This window comes from Apis florea, unplaced genomic scaffold, assembly GCF_048593485.1.
Source record: "Apis florea isolate Af1SG1 unplaced genomic scaffold, ASM4859348v1 contig_2748_pilon, whole genome shotgun sequence".
NCBI classification, from domain to species: Eukaryota; Metazoa; Arthropoda; class Insecta; order Hymenoptera; family Apidae; genus Apis; species Apis florea.
Genome location: NW_028256636.1, coordinates 489,017 through 506,704, shown reverse-complemented (window position 1 = coordinate 506,704; position 17,688 = coordinate 489,017). Strand labels below are relative to the sequence as shown.

Below are 17,688 nucleotides of genomic sequence, written 5' to 3'. Positions count from 1 at the left end.
GGTAATTTACGAATACGTAGTAAATATAGAAAACTATGGCCTGTGGCGATAATAACGGTAGAATATCGAAGTAAATCGTTGAAAAAAATCAACTTCTTCGCGTCACATTCCGACATGTGTTCCATCAATTCGACTGCTTATGCATTCGAAACATTTCGAACGCGGTATTTCAATGAACACTCGTTTGATATTATAAACGAACCGTTGATTTATACATTGCTTCGAGCTCACGTTAACTATTCATTCATATTTTCAAATTCCGTGCACAGAAATAGACAGTGCAATTTATTACATTGGCCCAACCAGTTGACTCTTTTCAACACTTCAATCATCTTTCTCGACTTTCTAAAATCGAGTCGACGAGTCAGTAATCAATGATACTTTCGAGAATTGGCGGGAATTTCGAACAGAGAGCGTCACTTTCACATCGTTCCATACTCCTGTGATAAGATCGGTTCGAAGGGGAACACTTGAAACGGAGCAAAAAAGAGGATGAAGCGTATACTAATCGAACCACTTCCTTAGGGGTCCAGTTATACCCCTCTAACTATCGCGGTAAGCCATCGAAACTCGTAAAGTGCAAGACAAAATCGCCGTAAATGCGTGCGTGACTGAAATATGGCGCAGTAATGTTTATGAGATGCTGTTACTTGTCAGTTACCGCTGAAAAGAATAATAACCCGCGCCTGTTACCACGCCTCGCTACGCACTTATTTATTAATAACAAGTTACACAAATCAAGGTATCGCTAGGCCGGCGTGGAATGATAGCTTTTATCCCCCGACTCCTCGAGGGTAGCCACGTGGGAAAAACCATTGTGCAAAGCAGAACGCTTCCTCCCATTTTCCGCATTCTGCCCACAGTTAACGATTATATTATTCATCCTCGGATAAAACACGGGATCGATGGAATAACTCCCTCGATGCTTCGATCATCAACGTTTCTTATTACGTAAATATTCGTCGTTGGTTAAAAATGAAGAAATTGTGAGATGCTTCTTTAAATGTTTACATTCCTTCTTCTTCTTTTTCTTTCTAACTTCCGGCAATCGAGCATCGAAAGAAAAAGAAGAAATCAACACTTTCAACAACGCATCCTGCAAAGAATCCAATTCCGCAAGGGGAAGGATTGCAGCTCGGTAATCTGTTAACTCGCGGTTGCATATCGTACACGCTTGCGTGCCACGGTTCTTCCTCCTCCGCTCGCACGTTAATCCACATCGGTAACCCGGCATCGGTCTGCACATCCGCATCGGTATTCGCGCATTAAATATCGGTATATCGTGCTTACGTTTCCAACTTGTCGATCGTTGGGCGGGGGAGGTTGTGTGTGTGTGAGGGCGAGGCGCTTATTAAGTTAGTCTCCTGGGTGGATTCCTGAGCAACGTACGAATTACATCGATCTCGAACGTACGTCGAACGATCGCGGGAAACATCATCTCCCCGTGTGCAACGAGAGGGTGATGAGGACCGAAGGGTGGAGGAGAAAGGGACGAGACGCTCCCCTTCGATGGGTGAAAGTAATAACAGTGAAACGTGCGCGTACACAACGGCGAAATCACGCACGCTGACCGGCTCACCTCGGGGACCGGGTTTCCTCTCGTATACGTGACCGGTGCTCGAAGCTATTTTTCGATACGACCGCCACTTAGGCGCACGCCGGACGCAACAACCTCTTCCCGGCGTGGAAAGGGACTCGAGGATCCGCGTCCTTGGGAAACCGGAGGGATAATCGTGGAACGGATGTATCCACCGTGAAATTCGAGCGAGAAAGGGTGGTTTCGCTATTTCTCGCTTCCCACCCTTCCTTCTCTTTCGTCGAGAGGAGAGCAATCTAGAGAAATCTTGCTCTCTCGAAATTGGGATGACGATGATGATGTTGTTGTTGCGATGTTATCGTTTAGATTGTCCGCGATTTTGTGATGGAAGCTGGTTAATAGTTTTGGTAAGAGGTGATTTCTTTTTTTTTCTTTTTCTTGGCTGACGATAGGATTCTTATCCGCGGTGTCTTCGACGCGTGTAATAACAATATTGTTTCGTCGAGGGGGTGAGAATGTGCGTAAAAAGATATAATAACGAATTGAAATAAAAGTGAAAATAGAAAAAACTTTCGTTCATTCAGTTCAATCGAAAATAATAATAATTCTTTAACGAAAAATATAATAATGCCAAAATGGAATTCGAGTGCTTCGTTTATATTGCGTTAAGATATTAAATTCAAAATAATATCATAACACCATTTTTTTACGGGATTAAAAATAAAAGATTCTTTGATAAAATTCTTATATTCAAAATAATCTGAACGGGAGACCCATTTGTGTGCACAAATTACGCAATACCCCAATAATATTTGATTATACGAGAAATGAATCTTCCACGGCTCGCTTACACTTGCGCCTTAAACGAAACGTTCACGATGCGACAGTTTGAATTGCGGTGGCCGACACTGTGGCTCGAAGAAGTTGCTGGCATCCAGGCTATCGTATAAATTTGCGATATCGCCGTGTATCCCATATACATATATCTATCTATATTATATATACGTTTATATACATATGCATGTATAAAAATATTATGTGCGCGGGATATACGGGTGGAATAGGCGAGCATGTCCATGGATACGTGTATATATAAGTGGAAAGGTTGGAGAAGGAAATCGGGTCACGCCGAAATATTTTTCCGTGCCTTTCCACTTTAGGTTAGGGGATGTGAGCGCACGAATTATGGAACGTGTGCAAAGCACTCGAAGATGCTTGCTACAATTACGACCGATTTGACGTTTTTACGCTGCGACGACAAAGTTTGAGGATGATAAATTTTAATGCTCTATGTGCATCGATAATGGAATTCGTTAATTGAAAATATGACTCATCGTATCATCGCGAATTGATTGATCAATTTTAACGCAAAAGATCGAAGGATCTTAATCTCGTTTAATTGTAATATATAATTTATTAATTTACGCGTAAAAGATCGTTTTCTTTTTATCGGTGTTGAAGAAGATTCGTTTGTTTGATCGAAATTGAATAATTTTAATTATATTTCTTTTACGATTGAATACAATGACCTGATTTAATAGTAGAATTAATGGCTTATGTATTGATTTAAATATTAATTTAAATAGGTATTTTAAATATTTTACATACGAATGATGGTACGTTTGGAACGTTACGATGAAAACAAATATGTGTAAATAATTACTTTTGTTTTTCTAATCAAATAATTATAAAAAGAAAAATATCAAAAAATTGTAATTTTTATAAATTCCAATAATTAATAAAGAGAGATACTTACGAATGGTTTTTCAACACAGTCTCAATCATGTTGGTGGCGACAGACCAAATGAAAACGGACCCGTCTGAAGAACCAACCGCTATGTACTGACCATCTGGGCTAAAAATAGCTCGTGTCCAGTCAAAACCGACTTTAAAGCCATCGGCGCTAAAAATGAAATTAAGTTCATTTCAAAAATCGTTATTACAATCCAAAGTTAATATTAAATATTTTATTAACGAAACTCTCGAAAGACTAATCCTGAACGATTAAAAAATAATTATTCGTTAAAATTAATTTTCCTTTTTTGTTTTAATATTTCGTTTTATCCTCATTTATGATAAAAATCGGTAGTATAGAAATTGTTTAAAATATAGTAATTTTGGTCATAAATGATCCACAATCGGCAGAAAAATAATTTGTTGAGTTCCTACGAAATATAAATTAAATAAAAAATAAAAATCTGTTTTGTTTATAGGATTTTTCTCATTTACCTAAATGATCCAATGATCTTCTTCATCCGCAGATCGATGAGTTTCAACGTATCATCTCTGACACAGCTCAAAAGGTAATTTGCATCTACAAACAATCAGATATCGCTATTTAAATTTACATCAAGTTAAAGTTTAATTAGTTGCGTTAATATGATTATACATGAATGATAAAAGAAAAAAAAAAAAAAGAATTTATAACTTCTTCATATCACACAATTCGTTTGTTGAAGATTATATACTTTCGAGAAATCTTTAAAGAAATTCATTTTTCATGTCTAATTGAAACAAAAAATTGTTTAAATATATTAACTTTTCGATTAAAATTTTCTTTCGATTATTTAACGAGTATTATCTTGAAAGTTACTTTTTTTTATCACTCACTGCATATAAAAAATTGCGTATGATCAATTTGAATAAATAATCGATTAAATTCAATCGTGATGAATCTTTACAATAGCAACGGTGGAAGAAAGAAATATTTCAGCTTCTTAAAATTTATTTAAAAAAAAAAAAAAGTAAGTAAATAACTCTTTTTTCGAGATATATAAATCTTATAGGGAGACGTTCGAGAAAGGTTTCATTGTGAATCTAGCGGCCATTTCCCAAGGAATGGTATATTATACTTTAATGGAAGTATACATAATGTATTACGGTGAATGATAAAGGAAAAGCATTAGAGTGGCGCAATGTAATCGAGCAGAATTTTACAGTCTTAGCGATATCGTTTCCTTCGAATTTTAATTTTATGTCGTCGAAATTATTCCTGTGCACCTTTCCAAAGAATTCTTTCTGGCAAGTTAATCTTTTCAAAGAAGGCACGATTTTTTCTAATACAATGAAATAGTTTTAAATCATCAATTCATGCGCAAGGCTTAGAATTAAATTAATTACAGCAATGGACAGATATGAACAAAATCACGAATAATCTACGTGAAAAAATAAATAAAAAAAAAATCCTTCGTTATTCATAAAAATTTGAGTTTGGCAAATGATCATAAATTTAATATTTTAACGTTTCAAAAGAAAAAGATACAAAAGATTTGATAATAAATAATCATTATATTCAAAATTAATTAATCGTGTATCAAAGTATGGTATTTGCGTTTTATAGTTTATTCAAAAAGTAAAAAATTAGAAAACTTGAGGTATTTCGTTTTACCCGTTTCTATTAATTAAGATTTTCATTTTTTAAGATTTTATCGAACGCAATAAACCGTTTAACTACGTGTAACGGTAACGATAATACTAGGCTTTAATTAATTCCAGATTAACAGAAATACTTTGAAACCTCATAATTCGAATAATAATTCGAGTTGAATTACAAGTTCCGCGAATTTCGAACAAAAGATATTTAATCTCCCGAAGGATAATATTTTTAAACAATGATAAAATCTTTCCAATGATAAAACCTTTTAATTGATGAAATGTAACGCGCAAAAAAAAAGGAAAGAAAAAGAAAAAGAAAGAAAAGAAGAAGAAAAATTAAAACAGTTAAAAATTTACGATTTATTTCCCTCTTGAAGAGGAAAATAAGAAGATCATACAAGCTGAATATCATTTTTAACGCGTGCTAGCTGTATATCTTCTAACATTCCTACGATACAATTTCTTATAGTGCTTGCAACCTTTTTTTATGTCCATGTGCTTCAAATGTTTGCATGCAATACGATTCCTCGAGTTCTACAAGTTGGAACATCTTCATAATTCAAGATCTGTCCATCTCCCCACAAGTTTGAATAATTTCCTTTGATGCCTGCATCAATGCACAAAGTGCATTCAATATGGTTGATTAACAATTTCGCGAATTTCTCGATATATTTTCTCTTTGTCGTGAAGATGACAAAGGTATTATTTATTCTTCTCTCTTATCGTTCTATTTCCACGTTTCAAATGCTTGGAATTGTTGTAGGAAATTATATATATATATATATATTTTAATAATTACAAAAACATCTGGAAACTATTATTTTTTCAAAGTTTTCAATAAATTTCAACAATTTATTATTCATCATTTAAAATATTTAATCGAAATAATTCGTTGACATTTAATCAGAAGGATATAACGTTTATTCAATTTATTAATTACTTTTTTTTTACAATTGAAAGCATACATAAATATAATCTTTCTATCGTTAATTTATCACGTATATTATTTGTTTAATCTTGCATATCATCTGATTAATTAATAATTCCTACGGTTGCAGTCGCCATGATTTAATTTTATGCGAAAAGTTTATGACAAATGATTCTTCTTTGCAACTGGCCCTTCTAATCCATCATTATTTATTCGGATAATATTTCAACCGATAAACTTATGTAATTTATATACGTATAAATTTAAGATGAAATATTCTGAAAACGTAGAAAGACGAAACTTACCACGAGATAAATCCAGCGAAGTGACCTTTCCTTCCAATAAAATGTCATTTGAGCTGGATTCGGCTCTTGTATCCCAAAATCTAATCCTATGATCAAAATGGCCGCTAATTATCGTAGAGCCCGCACCGTCCGAAGTTACAAGATCGTTGCAACTCGAACCCGCAAACTTTGTTTCTATACCTGAAAACGACAAGATTTAACAACATTGAACATCAAATCGTCTGAATTCTTACTTCTATTATAAACGATAATTTTTTTTATTCAACGGTATTCGTATCGTTGTTTCATTTTATGCCGCATGAAAACGTAGTACACGAACACAAACATTTGCAGAGCGGGATGAATGAAAGATTTCTTTTCCTCGAGCATATTTGTAGAAATAAAAGAGAGAGAGAGAGAGAGAGAAGGAGAGGGACATTTTCAATTTCAATTTTCTAATAATATTATAAACGTGCCGTTACATTGGCGGTAAAATTACAAATTTATAGAGTCGTTCCACCAATTGGGGGGAGAGCGGTGTGAAAAGAACGAAATCTCATTTCTCGGTTCGAAATTTCAATCAGATCGCGTGTTCCCGCATTCACATAAAATCTGCTTACGTCGGTACACCTAAGTTGACGGGTATGATGCATTACCGCCAAGTAATTGGACCCAGTAATTCCATCTTCATAGGAAGCACGGTGCCTCGGGCGATATCGATAACCGGCGTATCGTCGCTGTAAGTTCGACAAGCTAATTGATCGTCTACAATAAATCACTTTTGATTTAATGTAGATCATCGGGAACAAAGTAAAACGGACAATCGTACGCGAAATTCGTAATGTCAGAGTGCGTCAGACACTGGGCAATGGCAGTCGTTTTTAAGGTTATTTATTATCGAAGCCGTGGTAATTATTTCGATACGATTTATACCGTGACAAAACTGTGTTGTTACTCGCGTAACCAAAATTTCCTCGATTGATTTTATTCGTGACAATTCTATATGGAATTTACGAAATAAAGATTTGTATAATTTTCTGGAAAAAAATTTCGAGAAAAATTTAAGATGATTTTTCGAAGTTAGATGAGCAAATTCTTAATTCTTGTCTTATCTTTGATTATTATTGGAAGAAGAAAAGAAAGAAAAAATAGATGTTTGAAAATACACATATATTATTCAAAAATCTGTTGATGTAAATATAGAAAGAAATTTAATGGCACGAGAGGAAACAAGTGTGCAATTGTAAATTTAATTTTCAATAACTGATTTTAAAAATTTGTTTGAAAATAGTTGGACAAACATTTTCAGTAACTGGTTATAATAGAAGTTTTAATCTGTGTTTAGTGTCGCGTTTACTTTGAAAGATGAAGGTGGTAGTTTTAAGGTAAGGTAGTGGATTTGTAATTTATCCGATTTGCAATTTCAGTGTCAAAGAGTTTCTGTATTGAAGATTTCTGCGTTGATTCTCAAGAGTTGCGCGGAAATGCCGACAGAAACGTCGTTTCCTGAAGTAAATTAAGCTTGAAATCTTGCTTATTACACTGTGGATATCGATGGAAACGACCAGTCTGAGAACTACAATTTAAAAGAAGAAAGCAATTGTAATTTTAAACACGTTTAATCTTTATCTCTTCGGGTAAAAACTTAACATTTATCGTCAAAAGATTTTTTAAATCAAATTTTAAATCATCCCTCCCCATTCATCATGAATTTATACTTTAAATTTAAAATCCAAGCGTTAACTAAACAAATTCGAAAGTAATAGAAACAGTTATCGACAGTTTTAAATATCAAAATCTACTTATCAATAAATATGGGATTAATAAAATTCTTCAACTCTGTGTATTAATTACACGTTCTTCTAATTGAAAAATTTCCAAACAAAATATAATAACTTGTTGTTATTTGTTATATTTATTATACAGATCTGCAATGTTTATAACTATTGAAAATATTTACAGAGATCAATTAGTGATGATATTAACTGTATTGTGCATTATCTAGTTTATATACATTTTCTATTCCCTTTGAATCTTATTATTTTCTTCGTTGAAGCAAGTAATCTAAAGTATCTAAGCGTTTCTCGACGTCGATTCACTTTTCCTGCTGCTACCCGTATTAACCAAGAAAGCCTCTCAATGGATTACAGTTAACTATAAGCACAGGCGCTTTCAATCTCGCAAACGTGTTCTCTTTTTGTGAATTTTCTAGACTGATCTACATCGTTCTAACTTCAACTTGTGCAAAGCGTAGCATAAAAGCAACGAATGATTCGTACATACACAAACAATGTACGTTATATAGAATAATAGAAATAAATAATGAAAAATATGAAGTAGAAAATTTTTGTATCTTCACGGACAAATAAGAAATCTTCCTCCGAACTCTATCATCTCACCGCTCCATTTCTCACACGATCGAATTTACAAATAAAAATATTATTACATAGGAATAATATGGGTATAAAAATCAATGATTGCATTAATCTTGGAGGAACAGTGAGAATCATGAGACAGATTCAAATGTGATTATACCCGTTGAGACACGGATACTTTCTCAAGTGTAACCCAATTGTCGCCAGATTTCCCTCGTTCATTAAGTATTTACCGTCTATAAACAGGAACAGTGAAATTTGAACGGAATAAGCATTTCGCGGCAGATGTTTCCCTAAGCCGACACAGCTGCGAAACAAGTTAACAAGATGATAGCAGCAAGGAAGGATAATAATAATCCGATAGAAAACAGCTGATCCACTTTAAGCGTCGTTTTTTGTCTTAAATCGCCCCGTGCTTTAAACAATAATTCACGGTTAAACGCGCTTTCAGCAACGGCCTCCATTGTCCTCTCCTCCTCCTGCGAGATTTATTTGCGCAAAACTTTTGTACACCTCGCCCACCTTCGTCCCACCTTTCCCTGATAGCAAGCCTCTCGATTTTCACTATTTTGCGCGACAAAAGCGTGGGAACGGACGTCGAGTGACGTTGTGTGTGTGTGTCAACGTGTATCAAAATCCCTTTATCCACGAAATTAATTTTAGAAACTACTCGCGAGAAAAATGTACTAATTTTAGGCGAGTAATTTCGAATTGTTGGATTTACTCAAACCCAGTTTTTTTATATTTATATTGCGTAAAGAGAGGAGAAGGAAGACGAGAGAAGGAAAGGAGCGCTCTTGTGCCTCTCTTGAAAAAGAGAAGGGAGAAAGAAAGAGAGAAGAATTGAAGTTTCGCGTCTAGATTTCGTCGAGTGCTCGTATCCGCCTGGGACAAGTTAGCGAAAGGGCTTCAGTTTTTGCCTTCAACGACCTCTTCTCTATTATTGCACAGAATGATTCGAGAAATGATTCTGGAATAATCTGGAAAAAGTTTGGAAGGTAGCCGTGCAAACGTTCTCTCGATGCGAAAATATTCTGTGTCGTGAAAAATTATCGCGAAATCTTGCACGAAAAGAATTTTAATTTAATCAATTCTAGTCGATCGAAATTCCAATTACAATTCTATATTATTTTCTAGGCAATAATTCTAATTTTTTTAAATTGCAGCATTTTTCAAAAGATTTCAAAAGTGTCTTTATCACTAACATCATTAAAATGGACCAACAATCTCTCAACGAGCCGTGGGATAAATTATACAATATGATCCTTCCAGTCAAATCTTGCGAATTAACACGACCGTTCCACTATCATCCGCGGCAGGCTACACCGTGTATGCAATGTCAACACTGCCCCACCCACGTTGGCCACCCACAAGTTCGATTGTAGCAATGTTGACCATAATGTAAATCGATATCTCGAACGGGTTCTTCGAACGATGATACGGTTTCACGAGATTAGTGAACCGCCTGTTGGGGATCCAAGTGTAAATCCCGGGTACATTTGCAATGCCGTCCACCTTTCATTGGCTCGGCTCATATCAGTCAGTCACGTCCCTCCTGTCGTTCAATTTACTTTTTAAAGCTACCCCTCTCCCCCTATTTGCCGAAAGCGATTCACGTATCCTCGCCAGAATAGAGCCACTTTCCTGACCGCAAAAATTATCACTTCGCCACCCTTTTTCTTCAAAGCGCCGCTTATCACGCGAGGATCGCGGCTCGAAAATTGTTGGAAAAGGGGATACGGATCCGCACGAGCTACGATCTGTATTTCATTTCCCGAATCGGTTGTAAATAATCGGCTTATCCTCCCCTTTTTAAATCATCAATCCGATAATAAAAATCCTGCTCCACATAATTTCTTTGGATATATATATATATAAGGTGTTTCCAAAGAGATTTCTGGGGAGAGGAAATCATTTTTTACGATAAAAAAGGCAGGGGATAAAATTGGGTGGTTTGTGGAACCGTCAATTTGATCGGCCGAAATTCGATTTGAAATTTCATTTCATATATATATTGATTTAAATATTTTTTGTTTTTTATTTATTTATTTTTTATTTTATTCTTTCTATATGTATTCAACATGGAGATAATAATTTATTGTCGCGTATCGCGCATTTTGACGGATCCAGGTATTAAAACGTAAAAAAAAAAAAAAAAAATGAAATATATTTTCGAAGCGTTTTTTTTTTACGAGAATTATTCAGAAAAGTGATTTGCTCGAATTATTATTTAATTATCTTATTCGGTTCGTGTATATATAATTAATTAAGTAATTAATATAAAAATTTAATATCTTTGTGTAATATATTTAGAATTTCAAAATGCCTCAAAAAATATAAAAATTTTTATTATTTTATCTTTCATACGAGACAAGACTTGTCATTTTATATGAGAGATATAAAATGGTGAATTAAAAAATTGGATTTATTAGAGTAGTTAAAAAGTTTTCTGTCACAAGCATCATTTTTGCACAATTTTATTATGAAATTCTATTAAAACTGTATAATTTTTTTTTTTTCAATTTTTTAAAAGTATTATTTCGTTAATTCTCTCTCTATATATAATTAAAAATTAATCATAGTTTCATGATTTTAAAAATTTTATTATATATTAACCAAAAATTGAAATATTTATAAAGTTATTGAGTCCAAAAAAAAAAAAAATCAGAAAGAAGAATTCCTTGTTTTCCCGAATAATCTTTTCTAAAAAGTTCTAAAATTACTGCAGTAAAAAAGATATTTTTTTTAAAAGGCTCATTCTTCTGACAACCTTACTCTCGCGTACGAAGTAAGAATTTCACAAAATTCTTCGTTTCTTTTTATTGTTCCATCTTCCAGCTTCCAGAACAAAAGTATTTGCGAATCTTTATACGTAAGAACCTCGCTTTTAACTATTATAAAAAAAAAAAAATATACAAAATCCGTAATTGAATATGAAACTTCTCACGAATCATTAATACCTTGCTTCTCCTCGACTTTTTATATCCGTTGAAAGTTTAATTTGATATTAGAAAAAAGTGACAGGTAATCGAATCCCAACTGGAACAGGAATAGTAGAATAGTTCCTTTCAAACTCTGCAACGGAACATATATCAAATCGAAAGATAAGGGATGACATCTAATAAAAGAAATCGTGTATTGAAAGCATTATCGAGCTGAATATTTCTCGCGTAAACGGTTGACAATTTCCGCATGCATACAAATTGATATCGCGCATGGTTTTATTTCTATGCGGTGTACGTTCCCAAAATAATTCCCAATATTTGTTCACCGTTCATGTAAATGTTTGAATGGCAAATACACCACGGTGAATTATTTTCGTCCACGAATACACGTATCATCGTGATCAACTCAATGATACGATCAAAGAGTTTTTCACTATTCTTATTATTATTATTATTATTATTTCGATACACAGTTCGTGTTATTACTTTTTGTATTACTCCGTGTATGCTTTTCCTAAATTTACGCGTTATCGAAAAATAAATAAATAAATAAACAAATAACACAACTCGTGTACGCATATAAGCCAAGGTAAATCTCTATTTTAATAAACGAATTACATAAAAATATTCACCAACTATTCCGTTTTGATAACTTTATAAATATTGATTTTACAAAAATTGATACAAATCGAAATATACTGTGTATAAAAGGCGACATTTGGATTATACGATTACGCGTATTTCCAATTTTTCGTTATTTTCAAATTTTCAATTTGTTTATACATTTTTCTCCCCCGTTGTGAAACTATTAATAAATCCAATCATTATTTATTTAAAAAAAAAATAATTGATATTGTACAAGATACAGTAGATATTTAAATAGCATTTTTTAAAGGATGTTTAACGAAATATTAAACGGTGTTTGTTGAAAAAAGAAATATGTTCGAAAGAATATTAGCATTCCTACGCATTCATTCGTATATAATTTGTATATTTATATATTTAATACTACGAGAGATAATATTTATTAATTGATAGATTCGAATATATTAATATAAATAAAATATAATTAAAATATAATAAAATGAGAAATTAGAATTCAATGCAATTAATTATTATACGAGGAATCATAAACATCCAATTCGTGTGAAAGGATATATATATATATATATATATCTCCAATGTTTATACCCCTTTTTTAAGAAAAAAGATATCACGAGAAGTTTGAAAAGTTCCTTGTTGCCTCGGGTAAAAATTAAAAACAATGAATATTAAAAATATCGCGTCGTCCTTCTTTTTAATACAGTTTGAAAGGAAAGAAAAAAAAGGGGGAGGGGGGGAAAAAAGGGAGAGAAGAAAAAAATCAAATTTCCTTCCCAACGACACGTTATTATACATCTTCGTTAACGGTCTGTGTACAAGCAATTTGCATTTCATTAAAATCTTCTCGCAAAATTATACAGTTTAAAGCAGTGAACGGGCGATTCGGTTTTTCGAAATTCAAAAAAAAAAAAAAAGAGAGAGAGAGAGAGAAGAAAACTTCGCCAACTTTTTGCATTAAAAACAAGAATTAACGGCCGTCTCGTTACAACCGGATCTAAATTAAATTTCTTCTGTTCGCAACTTCCGTTTAATCACCGATGCCATCCACCATATCAGTATGGGGGAGGGCATTCATCTAGCATGAATTTACCAATTTCTTATCTGCCCCTTCTCACCGGCAAACACCATCCGTTAGGGCCGTCAACGATCAGGAACAAAGAGGGCCGGCTCGTGACAAGAAAACTGCACGTTGGAGCAAGTTGGAAAAGATTTCGTTAACTACCGATAAGAGCGTTATCGTGTTAATTAATCTCACGGAGAGTGACGACGCGACGAAAAATCACTTTTATTCCCGATCCCTTTTATCTTGCCACGAAGCTCATCGATTCGAAACTTTATTATCCCTAGCACCAAGTCAAAGGCAAACTTTCATATTAATTTTTTATACAGTTGAATTTTAAAATATATATACGTTATAATATAAGTATCGGTGATCATTATCTCATTTTTATCACACACCCGACATTATCGACTCTAATTACCTGTAAATAATAAAACTCGATCGACATTTCTTTTATACGGCGAATTAACTTTTATACTATCGAAGATAATACCACAAATGTATTAATATGGTATCATATATATACAGATATATACGAGAAAGAAGAATATTTTGAAAAAAGAGGCGGGGGGGGGGGGAGAAAATTCGATTCGATCGTGTATTAAATGAAGTAGTGAGCAAAAAAGAAAACAAGTGGGCGTTTGGAATTGTTATTTTTGATTTTTTAAATATACAGGGCATCTTTGGATGGAGTAATACCTCTTTTATGTACCATATCTCGCAAACTTATCTTACAAGTCCGTCGATGCTATTTTAGATTCCTCTGTTACGGCAACGTTATGCCTCCTGATGACTCGAATTAGGCGTGTAATGGTTTTACGAGCGCTCGTAAATAAGGGAAAGCAACGAGACGATGCTGAGAATCGAGTATAAAGGTGCGAGGAAATTGAACTATCTAGTTGCAAAGAATTTTTTACGTTAATAGGCTATTACGTCAATGTGAGGCGGTTTTGTAATTTATAACATTAATAAATGAGGGAGAGATACGTATCAAAATATGTTAATCTCAAAATATCCTCGTCATGGTGCCATTACGATTTCAGACATATTTTTGGTCCAAATATAGACGAATAATTTATTTATGCATATGCGTTACGATTTCTCATGTGCGAGGAAATGATATTTAAAGCGTATAAAGTATATCTTACGTGTCCGAAAATATAATGAATCTAAGATTGGATGTAGAAAAACTAGAATGGATGTAAAACACCTTAAAACGCGTATAATTAAAATATTAGACCGTAGAAGAATTTAAAACGAAAATGACTAGATAATAAGTTATACATTTACACGTATTAATTTCACGCTTTAACGCTTAGAAAACGCACTTAATGTTAATGTTCTTTGAACTATCTTTTTTTCTTTTTTTTTTTATTTATTGAGAATCGAATTGTCAGATACAATATTTTAATCGTTTAAAAAGAAGAAACTGTGTAAAAAATATAATATCCAATTACACGAAAAAAAGATCTGTTTTATTTTAATAAAAATGATCTTTTTATAAAATGTAGTACGACGATTTCTCTTCCATATTCAATAATAATATTTTTACAACATTGGTAATGTAATATTTAGATTAAAAAAAAAGTTGTAAATCTATCCAAAATTTAAAAGGTGTTCTATTTTTTCTTGTCCTTCTACAAAAATATAAAACTTAAATAAAATCCTATTTTTATAATCTGCTTATATAATAACTTTACGACATCAAATCGTACAGAAAAATTTCACACAATTTTTCCTCTTATTTTCACTCATGCAAAGCACTTGTTGATTATTCAGAGATACTTTATATGCATAAAAACACTGTATACACGTACGAATATTCAGATTCATGTTCCTTTTAAATTCCAGTAAATATATTAGCATTATTCATGATTAAATGGAAATAATGATTACCAGTAATACTGTGCATTATTTTCTGTCTGCATATATATATAAAATGCAACAATGTCCTGACTACGAATAAAGTATCAGAGTGTATACTAAACGGTTGTACACTAAACGTTTCCTATTTATTTGGCACCGGTTACTTACACGCTTTGCTACGCAGGTCCCAAATTTTTAGGGTACGATCGTAACTGCCAGTAACTACTTTTGAAGGCTCGCCAAGAAACTTCGCAGCCATCACCTTCCCGCAGTGGCCCGTTAGAGTGTGCTGAAACAGAAATGGAAATGTCGTTTTGGAACATTTACCAACACGTTCTGTGTGATAATAGGATCATTTGTATCGTACGTGACGTATTAAAGAAGATTGTAGTAACAATTGGTACTTGGATTCCACTGGATACATTATCGTGGTTGATGGACAGGATTTTATTAGGAATGGAATAGGATTTTATCCGTGGCGAATAAAGACAATTTATTCGAGTAAATTACGAAAATAATAATACGTACGCATATTGGTTTTTTAGTATAATTTTCAACCAAATATAATTTTCAGTTTAAACTTCAGTTAAACAAACTACGTATAGCAATGAAAAGTTTTCACAAAATCGAATAACAAATAAAATATACGTGTGTAATTAAAAAATATGAATACATAGAAAATTAATGCGAATATTAATATCTTAGTTGATAATAGCCGTATCAACTTCGATTATATAAATGCGTGGCTTTCACTTAGCAAGTGAATATAATTTTATATTCATATTATCGTTGTTCATATTAGTCATAGCTGATATTTTCAAAGATGTATGCTTGTATTCTAATATACAATTTGTATTAATTATTTTTACTTAAATGACATGAGTTTTAGTAATAATAATTCTAATAATAAATTTCACTTAGGTTTAATATTATCAATTACTTAACTTAAAATTATTTAATAGAATCAGAACTGATTCAAATATTAATATTATCAGTATAAATTTAGTACAAATTTTAAGAATATTATTTTCTTCTTCTATATAATTAATTAAAATCTCTTCGAGTTACCCAACATGAATTTTTCACTCATCTAAGATACGAGAATTAGAATATGGAAAATCTTGCGCATAACACAATAAAAACATCAAAGTGGAAAAAACATCAGAGTGATATAGTATACGTAACACGATTTACGTATTATCTTCCATTGACGTTTTCTGAACAATAAAAGAGCGAGATATAAAGGACTAACAAAGTTATCCGACACAAAGTTTTCCTGCGTTCGGTATTTAATGGTAAAGAATTCAAGCGTAACGTCGACAAGGGAAACACGAGCTCGGGGGCGTTTCTTTTCCGGCGAGGGAGAGAGTGGCGTGAAAAAGAAGACTTCGCCAATTTTAAGGTACACGGGCGTTGGGAGCTCTTGAAAAATGTCCTAATGTAAATTAATGGGCCAGAAGTTTAGCCAGAAGGGCTCTAACGCAAAAGAAACGCAGGTAGGAGAACGTGGCCACCCACCCACGTTATACGAGTCAAGAAAAGAACTTTTTCCACTTCCGTGGAAGGTGGGTAAAGGAAAAGAGAGAGTGAACCGGGGGTATACTATAATCCAACGTCTCGAGAAGTTGGTCTAAAGTGCAGAGGTGAGTTCTCCTCGTTTCTTTACAGGAACATTAAACGATCCACTGGATCCTCTTTCTCGATTGTCCTCCACAACGGGATTCAAACTTACGATTGCACGCCCTTTCGCGATGCTTATCAGATTCGACATTCTTTTTTCTTCCCTTCACGGACGAAGTAGATAATACATACGTAAATTTCGAAGTAATATCTAAGTAAATCTGAACTGGAGATATTTGCTATCTCACGAATGTTTTGTTTTATCCTCAACTTTTCTCTCTACAATTTTAGATAAATGGGTATGGATATATATATATATCATTAGTAAAAGGTATGCAAATATAGTATCTTAAATAACAAATTAATTAATTGGATACAATCGTAAATAATATTAAATACAAATATATCTATAAAGTCCTGTATCGATATCTGAATATTTCATCAATGATCAATAATGCAAAGATCGCAAATATCAACACTATTGTTAGGAGCTGAACGAAGGGTTACAAGATCCTTCGATCGATGAAACTGTTTGTCCATGTATTGCTTACTAGGCTATATTAATATTCGGCAAGCATCTATTACCGCGAGCGAGAATCGATTGCCGTTCTACGCATTCTAGCGGTGTTTCCAGGTATTAAGTTAGGCGGATCAAACAATACTACGTTACTCAAGTTTAATTATTATTTTTCTTTGAAATATTCATACGTTTTAGTTGATATATGATTTTTATATATTAGAATTAAACATTTACTCATCATAATTCATGTTATTAAAATATTTAACAATAATTTCTTAAACATTTTTTTAATGTTTTCCGATGGATTGGTATTTTATAAACAAAATTATGCACGTTCAGGTAAAACTGAATACGAATAGAAAAATATATATTTGCATAAAAATCAAATGTAACTTTTTATCATTGTGTCGGTCTAATAACAAAGAATAAATCGATTGAAGATGAGATATGAATGAAAATCGAAAAGATGTTTCAGAAATAAATAACTTTAAAAATTCTATACATAATGTAGAATTGTAAATTCCATTGTTATCGAGTTAATTAATATCGATTTAACATTTCTAACATTTTAATTT

General features: G+C 32.9%; 1 protein-coding gene across 1 annotated transcript in view; it reads right to left on the bottom strand.

Moving 5' to 3' along the window:
- Positions 1–15,258, bottom strand: part of LOC100866633 (Autophagy-related 16) — a 32,124-nt gene extending 16,866 nt beyond the window's left edge. Inside the window, exons 1-4 of the mRNA XM_086907132.1 lie at positions 15,142–15,258; positions 6,146–6,325; positions 3,767–3,851; positions 3,294–3,440 (exon numbers count right to left, since the gene is read on the bottom strand). Coding sequence (XP_086763258.1) covers positions 3,294–3,440; positions 3,767–3,851; positions 6,146–6,325; positions 15,142–15,232 — 503 coding nt within the window. The 5' untranslated portion in view covers positions 15,233–15,258. The remainder of the gene's footprint in view (positions 1–3,293; positions 3,441–3,766; positions 3,852–6,145; positions 6,326–15,141) is intronic.
- Between the last annotated feature and the right edge of the window lie 2,430 nt (positions 15,259–17,688).